Here is a 14,305-nt window from a genome sequence, read left to right as displayed (position 1 = left end):
GTCAAGTACAGTTACAAGGCAATGATAAGAAAGAATGAGATAGCTCAATTCCAAATGAATCTGGATTTATCTGATGTGTAAATTTAAAAAGAGAGAGATAATTTTCCCAGACTCCAGATGCCAAATCAGTTTCACTCCCTCCTCAAAAGTGCTGAGAAAGTTCTAAATTTGGAAAGGTCACAAAGGGATAAAGTGAGTCAGAGGAGGCTTTGGTTTGCCTTATATGAAAAGTGGGATTTGGACTATGGAGGAATAGGGTCCTTCCAGAAGGGATGTTTGAATGACAGAGTAGGAACAGGGAATGGGGAGGCCAACTGCGAAGAAGTCAGCACAAGCAAAGGGCAGGCCCAGCAACATCCAAGAGAGAGCGGGGCCAGTCCACAGGGTGTTCAGTGTGGAGCCTCCAGACCTGTGTCCTAACTCGAGCTCTGCCACATACTAGCTGTGTGCAAATTACTTAAACTCACCTAACCTATGTTTCTTAATCTGTAAAATGAGGCTAATATTAGATGTTAAGATTGGGTGAGGATCAAATGAGACATTGTGTGCATAAAGCACTTTTCCTATGCAGTTAAACCCTTGATAAATATTAGCCATTTATTAACCATCGGGTTAAGAGAGAAATGACTTTTTTTTTTTTTTGAAAGAACTGGCCATTGATTTATCTTCCATCGTTGTGATTTATACTTTTTAACTATATTCACACCAGGAAAAGTTGATAGTAAATTTCATTTTGGATGAGGTCTAGACTAGTATCCGTGGAAAGGAAGGCAAATTGAAGAGGTGTGATCCTAGGACAGAGGAAGAACCAAGGTCAAAACAGAGACATTTCCCAATTCAATCCAACAGCTGCTTTGTTAACAGTGCCACAGGCAGTGGGGTGGGCAGGATGGGAAACGCATCATGTCCTGGGAAGGGAACACTGTAGGGAGTGAGAGAGAGGCTGGATGGGGGAAACGGTAGATAAAATGTTGGGCAAAGTAATTTAGTCCCAGTCCCAGATACTACGTGTTTCAGTCTGTGCTCGTGGGTATGTAAAGGTTTCAGATGGGCTTTCTATGAAAAACAGCAATGAGGCAAACCGTCCCATTCACTAAAAAGACAGGAATTATCATGATACTGTGCAAACAGCCCAGGCTTTAGAGTCAGGCAAATCTTGATACCTTTACTTGACACATGAACTTGATCGAGTTACCTCTATGTGAATCAGGAAAGCTATTCTTTCCCTGTAGGTGTGGGTATGAGAATTAAATAAGTTAGTATATATAAAAGGGTCTAACACATAGTGAGTGCTCGATTAACTGATATATGTTGGTTCAAGAAGGCAGTACATTGTTATATGCAAGAAGCAATTGCTTTGGTTCAAATCCCAGCTCTATAGCTTACTGGTTGGGTGACTACTGCAAGATCCTCAAGTGCTTGGGCCCATGGTTGTTTCACCTATATTGTGCACACAATAAGAAGACCTACCTCCCAAGATTTTTATGAGCATTGAATGAAATCATATGTATAAAACCCACTAAATGGTACCCGGCTCATATTAAGTGATCTAAATGAAGAGGTATTATCATTAAGAAGCAATTAAAAATTGCATGTGTATGAAGTTAACAGCTTTTAACATAAAAGACAATGGATTATTTGGTGATAGATCTCACCGAGCTTAAATGTGTTTTTTTTTTTTTTGAAATGAGGAAAGGAAGACATAAACGGCAGAATATGTGGTACAGAACTGTAAGATACATGTCCCACGACAGAAATAAAAAAGGCAGAGATTCACTGAGGGGGGAATTCATGGACATTTATGGTCATATTATCCTGATTGGCTGAGGGAGTCAGCAGGCTTCTAGCCAGTTTTCTTGCTTTTCACAGAAATAAAAGCTCAGTGTCTTTGAAAATGAACTAAGTTTTTTTTTTCTTTTTCTTGATAGGAAAATGTATTTATGTAGTCAAGTAAGACTTGTTTCTGCTAAGTAAAAATTCAGCCTAAGTAGTATAATATGAAGCTAAATGGAGACTGGATACAAATATGTTCATAATGAGATTATTGAATTTGTTGATTTCCCTACATTTCCCATCTACTACCACTAAAGAAGTGCTGCAATAATAATATAACTGGCCAAAGTGGTAGAAGTGGGGTTAATTGGTCCTTATCTGTTTGGGGTAAACAACCAAACTGGTGAGTGTTTTCCCTGAGCAAAGACTCTTGCTACTTCAGGTGTCCTTTCCAGAAGGTGGCATCAACATCACATGGGAGCTGGTGAGAAATTCATAACCTCACACGTCTTAGACCTACCGAATCAGAATCTTAATCTTAATAATATTGACAGGCAGTTTATATCCATATTGAGGTTTGAAATGCACTGAGTTAGAGTGTGGAGTTATGGCCACACTATCTTAATTAGATTATCTTTATTTCAATCCACTTTGCATGGCTATGTGACCTGTGATTCTTAGATAGAGGAGTGAACATAAACAGCAAAAATTCTTACTTTGCAGACTTACTCAGTGCAAGAAAGAGTTCCCTTAGCTCACCATATTATGATCTTAGTCAATATAACCCGGAATTTAAGAAAATAATATGACAAGAGTATGGTTTTAATCAACCGGAAACCATGTGTTCAACAGAACAACAAAACAAGAAGGCTTTGTAATTACTTAGGGAGTTTACATCTTGATGATAAGGCCACTGAGGTAACTGAAGAGGAAATGGATTCAGCACAGGCTTTGGAAGTTCACTTCTGTTACCTAGTAACTGTGTGACTTTGGGCAAGTCTTTCCAAGTTTCTTTTCTATAAAATAGGGTGGTAACAGGACCTACTTTATAGGGAGTTGTAAGGTTCAGATAAGTTAACAGGTTATGCAAAAAAAAAAACACACACACACACACACAAATGTTCTGGACATTATATAAGCATTAGATATTACTGATATCTTATTTTTGTTTGTTTTTAAATATCTGTCCCTTTAAACCATTCCTCTCAACATATTTGTGTGATTTAAATAAAAATAAGTTTGAAGACATTTCAGAAAGAACTTTGATAAACCCATTGAATGACTTGGAAATTCCAAGGGGATTTCAAAACCAGGTGGAGGAATGCCTGCTTAGTGTCTTTCCTCAGTGCAAAGGCTGATAAAGGCCTCAATTTCTCCCTCAGTTTACTGTGATCAGAGACTCAGACTGCCTAGTTATCCTTGTTGCCTGGACAAAAAACTCTTTAGATGCATGCAGGTTTGTGTAGAGTTTGTGGGGAGGTAAAATCCTTCTTCCTACCTCAGGTGATGGGAGGGTTACTATAATTCCTTTTTCATGGAGCTATTCTAGTTCTGTGTATAAGTAGTGTTCTTTGTATAGTGGATGTTGAGCAAACACTTGTCAAACTATAGGAAGTTATAACATCGGAAGAATTTCTAACCACTGCAAAGCGTTCTGATATGTAATAAATTGCCTTGAGAAATAGTAGGAGCCCGTGCTGGAAGGAGTCAAGCTAAGGCTGGCGTAGTCTCCTAGGGCTGTTGTAGAGAAGAGTTTAAAGTGGGAGGTGTTGATCTTTTGGTCCCCGTGGTCTCTCCCACACTACCTTTCTGCCTGTATAGGTCAGAATCTATTAAGAGTGAGTAGGAATGGATTACACCTCACATCCATGAAAGGCCTTAAATGATAGTAGCACACTAGTGCTACTATCATATGTCAAGTGGCAAATGACACTAGCACCAAATGTGATTCAGCATTTAAGTTCTAAGTATCAAATGCATTTATTTGCTATATGAAAACATAAGATATCCCAGTGTTTGCAAACTGGTTCAATATTGTGTTGATTTTTGTTTTGCCTTAATACACTAAGGGAACTTCAAAAGGCTGACGTGGTCCATGTTCTCTGAGCCAGGCCTCTCTTGACTTCTTATGTTTAGTTATTCACGAAACCACTGGGCCTGTCTAAATGGCCAAGTGATATAGGAAGAGACAGAGTGAAAGGGAGAACAAGAGCAAGAGCTAGAGTGAGAGAAAGAGAGAGAGACATCTTCTCACCTTCAGACCTGATCAGAGGCAATAATGGGAGACCATGGGAGGGGAGAGCCTGATCCAATGATTCCTTTTTAGTTATTTTCTGGAAAGTTTAAAAAATATGGTATTCTTCATGGAGAAGCCAAGATGTTAGGCTACAGGCAATGCTTATGCTCTCTAGCCTAGTAAGGAGGAAAGCAGTATAGGTAAATAAAATGGCATTTAGTTGGTAATATAGGCAGGGCCTATATCAATTGTCACCTATAAAAGGCATTGGTGATGGTCTTTAGGGGGCCAGTGGCAAATTGCTACAACAAAATAAGAAAATAAATAAAATAACAAAATCCAAGTTTATCTCCCAGAATCTATCTGGGCATATCATTACTGTTGGAAAGAAATGTTTACCAGGTGAGAAAACTGATGCTGAGAGAGGTTAAATATTATGCACAGCTTCTCACATCTAGTGAAGTAACTGAACTAGGATTTATATCTAGGGACTCTATCCTTCATAGGACAAGTTGCTAATTTGGGGGTGTTCTCAGGGAGAGGAAAATGTCTATATGCTCATATGCACAGATTATCCAAATCAAAACTCTTTCTCCCAATTCTTCTTTCTCAGTTGAACTAGATGTTAATACCACTATTGTATTAGTCGACTAAGATTGCCTTCTGCAGAAAACCATCTATGTCTCCTTTCTACCCAAGTGCTCTGGGCTCCTCCCCTGCCCTTTCTCCTCCAACATCCCATTCCACATTTTCTCTCTATCTCTGCAGGACTCCCTGTAGTCCTCCCTGCCCATCCATTATCTCCCTCAAGCTGTCCCCTCAGCCTTTTCTAACAGGGAAAGGCTGGTGCCCTGGTAAAGAGTCCCCCAGCCCTATCCCACTCCCCAGCACTAGATGGGCTTGGGAGACAATGACTGCCCCTCCCTCATGCTGTTCTGATGTCTCTTGTTCCTTCCAGTCACCTCCCTTCCAGGCCCATGGGGAGGGCCTGAGGCCCACACTAGCTAGTCTTTTCTCTGGAGGTTGTTTGGGGGCAGGGAGGAAGTCTAAAGTAGAGAGAAGGCGCTGCCATGCCTTAAGCCAACCTTTCCAGAAGTATAATGCCCTTGCCACTAGTAGTTTGGGAAACAATTTTTATTGGCATGCAGGCAAATATTTTGTTTCAATAGTGGCATATTTATTTTTATGGATACCTTCTATTTTTGGCAAGGAATGCTGATTTTCCATTTATGGTTATAATGTAATGTTTTATTTTAAAAACAAAATGACTTAGGGAACAAAATAAGTTGATTTAAAAATATGTTATTAGTTAAATATATATTTAGTATATACAAGTAGACTACAGAAATGGCAAAATAGACTGAAGTTGAAGAAACATTGCCTTAAGCTAAGCCTACTCAGGAGGAAATTTTATCTGTCCCCAAATCAACACCTCTTGAAAAGTGGTCCTTATCTTTCCTTGTGTCAGTTCTTAACACCCAGGGGGTAGGCATGCTTCTCATGTTTGGTTTCACAGAATATCTGTGTTTTCAGGGGACCACCATATGCAAAAATGTCAGGGGAGGGGTACTCAATTGGATTAAGAAGCCAGGGCCCACAGAACAGATGTTCTCACCCTACTAACCCAATTGCTCTCTGCTTCTTAGTTGCCACAGTCTAAACATTCTTTAATGCATTGTCTTTTTCAGCCATTGCTCAAGAGGTAGGTTAGTATACAAGTTTTCATAGTGGGAAAAAATTAGGAGACTTACTAATTTGCTCCATATCTTGGTGGTCAAGCTTTCCAGCCCTGGTCAGTTAGGCTTTAGGACACTTTTCCTAGCCTTCAGGAATGTGAGCATGGAAGTAGTACAGAAAGGAAGTAGTGCAGGAAGGAAGTGGTGAAGGAAGGAAGTGGTACAGGAAGGAAGTAGTGCAGGAAGGAAGAAGTATAGGAAGGAAGTAGTGGAGGAAGGAAGTAGTACAGGAAAAGTGGTTGTAAGCCATTTAACTTACTTTTTTTTTCCATCTGAACTGTGACCCCAAATTATCAATTTGTCTTGTGAAGTCACTTCATTTAGGAAAAGCAATGTAAAAGTAAAAATTAGTATTTATTGTGTGTACTAGGTGCTTCGCATACATCATTTCTTTAATCCTATAGGAAACAATATGTTCTCTGGGAGGTGAAAATGTCTATATGATTAGATCCACAGATTACCTATCCAAATCTAAGATCTCCGTCCTCTCTCTTCCTTTCCCAAGAACCCATACATATTTCTATTAATTGGTAGAAACAATTATTAACGGATTTTGTCACTTGGCCGCTGTGGGCTCTGACGCCCTCTAGTGACAGAAAAAAAATCTTTGATAGAAGAAGTAATGTCCCTAGATACTCAGCAGTCTACAGAATTGTTTAAGCAATTATCTTTACTTGAGCTTGAAACTAGAATAGCTAATTTGTAACAATTAACTTTTGTAACAAAAGAATTATTATACTAATCAAAGTTCTGATAATTTATCAGTTAAGATTTTTTCAGTTGTAAGAATCTGGCTTAAGCAAAAACTAAGAATTTGTAGAGTTGGGTAACTGTGGGTGGTCCAGGGTTCAATTTCAGAACCAAATGCATCCAGAACTTGGATGGCTCTACCAACCTTGATCTTTCAGCATGGTTTCCTCTCAGTGTGGTTTCCTCTCAGCATGAATTGACTGTTTTCAGCTCTGGCAGGGCCACAAGCTCCCTTCACAACCAACCACATCAGTTTCACATCTCACATATTTCTACTTCAAATCCAATGAAAAAGAAAGGGTTTGTGTCCTAGTGTTTCCAGTAAAGGTCCCAAAATCTACTCCAACTGAATGTGATGTGCTGATTGGCTTAAGCCAAGTCACGTTTCTCACCCACTACCTCCCTCCACCTACATGTATACCCAAGCCTTGGGATTGGTATCAATGCCACTGTGATGGTTAATTTTATGTATCAAATTAGCTAGTCCATGGCATTCAGCTATTTAGTGAAACACTATCTTAGATGTTTCTGTAAAGCAATGTTTTGGATGGGATTAACATTTAAATCTTTACACTTTGAGTAAAACATTCACTTTCTATAACGTCAATAGGCCTTATCCAATTAGTTGAAGGCCTTAAAAAAAAAAAAAAAAGACTGACTTCCGCTGAGAGAGTGAGAATTATGCCAGCAGACTGACTTTAGACTTGAACTGTAACTTTGTCATGGGTCTCCAGCCTGTTGGCCAATGCTAAAGTTTTGGACTTGCCGGCCTCCACAATCACGTGAGCCAACTCCTATCTATCTATCTTTCTATCTGTTCATTCTCTTGGTTCTATTTCCCTAGAGAACCCTGACTAAAAGAATCACTCACATCAAATAGTTAAGAAAAGGGGAGAGGGACAGTTTTTCTAAAGACAACTTGGAAGTACTATTACCAGGAGGAAGAAGAAGGAGAAAGGCAGGATAAACAGTCATGGATATACACTATAGTTGGAAGTTATTAAAATCAACTTATTGCTATTTAGTAAAAACAATTTGGTTGACAACATTTTTTAAACATTAGGTCCAAAGGGGAAAAGAACAAAAGTCTTAGTGGTAAACACTGTAGAAGCTTTTTTTTTTTTTTTAATCTTAACTCTTCCAGTTTTTTACATAGTCAGATATTTGTTTAAATGTTATTCAGAATGTTCAGAAACCAGGATGTCTTAAAAGAGTACAAGAAACAAACTTTAACTTATATGGTATGGTTTGAATAAGGATGTTGTCCAAAATATCTCCAACATCTGGTAGAGTGCCTGAAATTCTATTATTAAAATTTTATTTCTTTGCCCTTGAAGGCCTGAGGACTCTCAGGAATATGCTGGTAAAATAAAAATAACCTTTAGAGGTGCCCAAACTGTTTTCCCCAGAACACCAGCATTCATTAGGTGTTCACTCAATAGATTCCTCAAAGGGTTCCATAAACAAAGAAGTTTGGGGAACAGTACATATAATTACCCCACCCTTTGATATTAGCATACTAAGGGCCCGGAGAAGTTTTGGATTAAGAAAGTTTTCAAGTTAAAGTAACCCAGAATTTTCTAAGATTATTTGACCATGAAACATATTTCTCCCCACAAAGCACCCATTCCTGTCTCCTTGAACTTGAGGATAATTAGATGTACATGGGTAGAGGGTAGGGGAAGGGAGTATGGCATAGAAAGAGCAGGACCTTGGGAGCAAGAATATCTAAGTTTAATTCCTGACTCTGCTATTTATTAACTAACCATCTTTGCCAATGTTGCTTAAGCTTTTTTGGCTACTTTTTTTTTATTTGTAAAGTAAGTTTAATAATCACTCACCTCACTGGGCTATAATGATAAGTATTAAGTAAGGAAGATCCACATATGCGAGTTGCTGGCTTATAATTCACACTCAAGAGATACTGATTTTGTCAATTGTCCTTTCCCCTTTTTTTCTCTCTTCCCTCCTTCCATTCCTTCTTCCCGTACCTCTCCTTTCCTTGCTTCCCACCTCTTTTCCTTCCTTCTTTTTACATTTTTTTATTTAAATGAACTTTTTATTTTGGAATAATTTTAGGATTTCAAAAAAGTTGCAAAGATAATATGGAGAATGCCCATATACCATCCTCCCTATCCCACTTCTTTTTATGTCTATTAGATGCTCAGAGTGTGTGCACAAGGCTGGCATGCCCAGGGTCTTCCTCATGGCACTAGCAGTCTACCGAAAGGTGGAACAGAGAGAAGCCTATCAACACCTACAAGACTGGTGGTAAGTGCAGTGACAGATGCAAAATACAGGGTGATGGAAAGCACTCAGGAGGGTAACCTAACCTGGATTTGAGGGCCCAAACAGGCTCCAGAAGAAAATGTCAACTAAGAGGAAGCCTGAAGGATGAACAGTGAGCCAAGCAAAGGGTTATTAATGTGTTATTAATGGGTTGAATCTAATTGGGAAGGGAGAGAGGTTGCAGAGTGAGGTGCAGAGCTTGGTGGACGATGCCAAAGGAATACTGAAACCTTCAATGTGTCCAGTCTGGAACTGCATCCAAATTCAGGTTCAGTAATGATGTCATTATCCAAACATACCTTCTGTAAAATGCATGCAAAACTACCTAAGAGCTATCTACCGTTCCAAAACAATAGTGACTTTGAACAGTGTTCACCAGAGCACGAAAGAATTACAAGATTTTTTTTTTTTTTTTTAAGAAAATTGGCCAGGAAATAATGAGTAACGAAGGACAGGAAGTAATTGTGAATGTTTAATATAGCTGGGGCTGTGCGATTTGCCTTAAGTTGTTAGCTTTGTTTTCCTCTTGAGAAATAAAAACTAAGGGGCCCTCCCTTTTCAGAGCCCTATGGCGCAATATCTGTACTTTTTCATATGGTTAACTGTCCATTCCAGGAACGTCTGTGAGCCTGTCATGCTGCAGCCACAACATGGACAGCCCAGTCAAATGCCCCGCAAGTCTTCCTCTGATTGAGTCCAGCAATTAGCCAAGGCTCCTGCACCCAGGTAGGACCTCTGCGCTCTGAGCTCCATTTTCCTTCAAGACCTCCCCAACTTCCCAGGTTGAACGACAGCAGAAGCCTTTAGAAAGGACAGCAGGCCGGCTCTCGAGGTCCTCACCTGAAGGGAGCATGCCAGCCACTGCAGGAATGCCCCGGCACAGGAATGCCCATTTGTGCAACGAACCCTGACTCCTTCCTCACCCTGACTTTTCCCCCTCACTACCCACGCGCAGGCCAAGTTGCTGAATCAATGGAGCCCTCCCCAACCCGGGCGTTCCCCAGCGAGGCTTCCTTCCCATCCTCCTGACCACGGGGGCTTTTCGTGAGCTCGTCTCTGATCTCGCGCAAGAGTGACACACAGGTGTTCAAAGACGCTTCTGGGGAGTGAGGGAAGCGGTTTACGAGTGACTTGGCTGGAGCCTCGGGGGCGGGCACTGGCACGGAACACACCCTAAGGCCAGCCCTGGCTGCCCAGGCGGAGCTGCCTCTTCTCCCGGGTTGGTGGACCCGCTCAGTACGGAGTTGGGGAGGCTCTTTCACTTCAGAGGATTGCTCAACAACCATGCTGGGCATCTGGACCCTCCTACCTCTGGTGAGCCCTCTCCTGCCCGGGTGGAGGCTTACCCCGTCCTGGTCCCGGGGATAGGCAAAATGGGGCGGGCGCGGGACGCGTACGGGATTGCGGCGGCAGCGGCGCACGCGGGCACCTGGGAGTGGCGGGCTGCTGTGGGAGGCGTTGGAGACTGGCTCCCGGGGGCTGTTAGGACCTTTCCTCAGGCCCGGGTGCTCAGAACGCTGGAGGACTTGCTTTGCTTGGGTCTTGATGCGAAGTGCTGACCCCCCGGGGCAGGCGGGGCAGCTCCAGCGCTCCTCGGGGACCACTGTGCTCCACGTTGAGGTGGGCGTGGGGGGCGGACAGGAATTGAAGCGGAAGTTTGGGAAGCTTTAGGGTCGCTGGAGGGGGACCCCGGTTGGAGAGAGGAGCGGAACTCCTGGACAAGCTCTGACAAGCCAAGCCAAAGGTCCGCTCCGGCGCGGGTGGGTGAGTGCGCGCCGCCCCGCGGGGGCGGGGAGAGAGCCTGCAGCCTTCAGAACAGATATTGCTCATTTTCTGGCAGTTCTCAGACGTAGGAAATAAGTCAGCCCCGAAGCAGTGGTTAAGCCGGAGGGCTCGGAAGAACGGCACCGTTTCTTTCTCGAAAAAGTTATATGGGGGCTGAATGAGCTTCTGGAGGCTTGTTTACCGTTTTTTATTGTCACACAGAAAAAGAAACTGCCTTGTCTCCCTTCCGGGAATTCTCTCCTTAAGACTGTAAGTCGCTGCCTGAGTGGTTTCATTTTGTTTTGTTTTTCTGCCCTTCTCTTTCTTCTTTTGCCCTTTCTTAGCTTGCACTCCCATGGTGATTTCTGCTTGGCCTCCTGCTGGGGTTGGTGGTACTCGTTCCCACTGCACAGAATTGGCGCCTATTATTGGCCAAGAAACTTGAGCAGCCTGTTTTGAAAAGTCCCTCGCTCAGAAATGCCAGCTTGCAGATGGCTAATCGAAGAGACGTGGATCCAGGAGGCTCATTTGAGTACTGGAGCCTCAGAGAGTCCATGGATTTTTATTTTATTGGGCCCCAACAAAGTGCCAGGCATAGCGAGAGAAGTGTTTACAAATGTGATCTCCGTGGATTCTCACGAGAGCCATGTAGTGGGGAAGATGACCACATCCCCATTTTACAGATGGCGAAATGAGGTTCAGAGAGCTTCAGTAATTCAGCCAAGATCACACAGCTAGTAAATGGCAGATATGGGATTGAACTCAGATCTAATTCCAAAACTCAGGCTGTTCGCTGATTGCATCTGATATCCAGATTACACCAAGAGGCTGAGATGTCTGGGTCCATTTTATGATTAGAAAAAAAAAATCCTGTTCCTTTCAGAAATAATGTGCACTATTTGGGCTTCTTTAGAAACTTCCTTGGAGAAAATTTATGATTCAAGATTGAGAAAACATTTATACAACCTCAGACTACACTCTTCTCTCTCTTGTTATTAACCATTGCACTACTGCAATGTTGGCTGCTTTGAAAATCTCATAGTTTTTGGACAGCAGTATTAGTAAAGTGTAAGAAAATTGTCAAAGCTTGTTGAACTTTTGTACCAATAGCACCTTTACCAGAGGCTGCGTGTTTAAAGCCTGAAGAAAACTTTGCTTTTCTGAAAGAATACACACACACACACACACACGCATATATAAATATTCATACATTTATGTATATATACATATTATAATACCTATAAGTTAGGTATAACATATTTGTATATGATATATGGCCTAGGAAATTAAGGCTTATTAAATAAAATTTATAAATGCGGGTGAGTCAAATACAAAAATCAGACATAACTCTATCACCTAAGTAATCATTGTTTATGTTTTGCAGTTTATCTTCCATTTCTCCCCTCTAATATGACTCTTAGTTACACAGAAATTGGTTTTGTGCTAACATCAGGCCTTTATCCTTAAAGAAGTTTCGACACTCTTGTGTCACCTCATGTGTCTCCAGAAAATGTTTGCTTTTATGCCTTCACGGTTATGCTTTCTTACTAGTAGCAATAAATAAAATGGATGCAAAGTGCTAATTACTTGGAATACAGAAGCAAATTTTAATTCTATTAATGGGCTGGACATAGATGGGTGGGGAGCTGTTTTCTGCTTTTCCCCTCTTCCCCTAGTCCTCTGACTGGTGATAACTATAGTCAACAAGTATCCCCATCCTTAACCCCTTTTGCTTCTCTTTCTCTTTCCTTCTGTCAACATTCCCGGTGTTAGTTTTCTCTTTCCTATTTCTGAGTGTTTTTACTCTGACACTTACAATAAAAAAGTTTGAAATCCCAAAACGTTGACAAATGTCTAAAGGAGACAGAAAAAGAGTCAAACTTACTTTACAAATTTGTTTGAGAAATAGCTGTGGGTTGCTTTTTTTTTTTTTTTATTGTGCATGACCCTGTTATTGGCCAAGAAACTTGAGCAGCCTGTTTTGGAAAGTCCCTCGCTCAGAAATGCCAGCTTGCTAATCGAAGGGATGTGGATCCATGAGGCTCATTTGAATTCCGAAGCCTCTAAGAGTCCATGGATTTTTATTTTATTGGGCCCCAATAGGTTTTGTCTTGCATTATTTAGGACATTGGCCAGGCAATCACTGGACGGCCAGGCAATCACTGGACAGCCAGTTTGCTCTCCTTTACATTTTGTAGAATGGTTATCTTATGGTCAAAGGAAAGGAGAGGGCCTTTGGAAAATAAAGCTGTGTATTTACAAGTAGTCATACAGAATAGTTTTGTGGAGAAAATAAAGAACAGTTATTTAATTTGTAATTTAATCATTTTTCTTAAACCAACCCAAAGAACATAAAACGGACTATTTAATCATTTTTGTAGCTTAATTTGTAATTTAATAATTTTTCTTAAATCAACCTAACGAACATAAACTGGGCTATTTATTTTCATTTTTAATGGGCCATATTTACATCACAAAGGACTTGAGAAGTCTTATAAATACAATAAAATGATAAAATGTGAATTAAGACATTAGCAACCAGGATGGAAAAACAGAAATTTGTAAATGATGGCCAGGTTTGCAAGCAAAAATTAAATTGATAAATGGCAGCACCCCCACTACCAGCTACAGTTAGACTACTGAAAAATCCTCTAATGTTCATGCCTGAAATACAGTTAACACCCTTAGCAGCAAATTAGAGGCAAAGAAGATCTGGAATTTGGACGTTGTCTCTGAGCAAGCTCTTTGAGACACTGGACAAGTAATTTCCTTCTGAATACTCTTATACTGACACATAGAAGAAGTGTCAGTGTTTCAAAGGAACCTCTTTGAAGGCTACTAGAATGCTTTAGGGGTGCCAAATTACCAGAGTAAACTGCCAGTTTGAGAGAATAACTGTTTCTTCAGAGATGGTCTGAAACCTAAGTAAGGAAATCCCCCCACTTGAAAGCCCCTAGGAAGTTAATTGCTTTTGGCGAATTATCTTGGGCCCCAAAAGTCCCTTGATGAGCACATGTTTTGTAATAGGTACTAAAGACTATTTACTTATGATGAAAAATAAAATAACACAATTTAAAACTTGAAATTGATAAAAAGCAACTTGAAACCAAATTTAGGACAGTGAACCCATGCCTTTCTTCTTTTTAAATACGTAAATATAGAAAAAATGACCATATGATGTGAAACAAAAAGCAAATATTTAAAAACTACATTTATACTTTATCTCACCACACTAATGTAAAGAATTTGATTTTACTTATAAATTCTTAGCCTTCTCTACACATATACATAATTGCATGTTTAATTTGAGCTATATATAGTCTGCTTTTTGTTCCTTTGCATGTTGCACAAACCTTTTTCTATTTCTACATAATTTTTCTTATTTTTTATTGGATACATTATAGAGAGAGCATTTATTAAATGAGCTGGGATTACTATAATTTTTATTATTTATTTTTAAATTTATTACTTATTTTTATAATTTACTATTAGAAAGAAAGCATTTCTTAAATGTACTGGGATACATATATATATGACTTTTTCTTGTTACTAAAAAATTACTCATAGAACTTACATAATAAAATTGTAGGACTTATGATGAAAAATAATAAAATAATTTAAAACGATAAAAAGCAACATAATTTTATATGTTGTACCTTGTACTTCTTATAAGGTACAACACTACAAGAACCTTAGTGTGTAGTTTTCTTTTTGCTATGTATGTATATATATATATATTCATAAAAGTGGAAAAATA

General features: G+C 40.1%; 2 protein-coding genes across 11 annotated transcripts in view; one reads left to right on the top strand and one right to left on the bottom strand.

The window, feature by feature from the left end:
• The window catches only part of ACTA2 (actin alpha 2, smooth muscle), a 276,535-nt gene that overhangs the window by 44,035 nt on the left and 218,195 nt on the right, over nt 1-14,305 (bottom strand). Inside the window, exon 1 of one of the 4 annotated variants that reach the window (XM_055274287.2) lies at nt 2,656-2,679. The exons of the other annotated variants lie outside the window; for them this stretch is intronic. The gene's annotated coding sequence lies outside the window, so the exon portion shown is untranslated. Of the gene's footprint in view, nt 1-2,655; nt 2,680-14,305 lie in introns of those variants that run through there. 4 annotated transcript variants of the gene reach the window in all.
• The window catches only part of FAS (Fas cell surface death receptor), a 136,384-nt gene that overhangs the window by 100,358 nt on the left and 21,721 nt on the right, over nt 1-14,305 (top strand). For 2 of the 7 annotated variants that reach the window (XM_055274280.2, XM_055274281.2), the window contains exon 1: nt 9,811-10,098. In XM_055274280.2, the coding sequence (XP_055130255.1) occupies nt 10,069-10,098 (30 nt within the window). In that variant the 5' untranslated portion in view covers nt 9,811-10,068. The other 5 variants (XM_055274277.2, XM_055274279.2, XM_055274278.2 and 2 more) reach the window with 5 other exon arrangements.

The sequence above is a fragment of the Symphalangus syndactylus genome, chromosome 4, assembly GCF_028878055.3.
Source record: "Symphalangus syndactylus isolate Jambi chromosome 4, NHGRI_mSymSyn1-v2.1_pri, whole genome shotgun sequence".
NCBI lineage: Eukaryota > Metazoa > Chordata > Mammalia > Primates > Hylobatidae > Symphalangus > Symphalangus syndactylus.
Note: the sequence above shows the minus strand (reverse complement) of the source record. Positions and strands in the feature narration are given on the sequence as shown.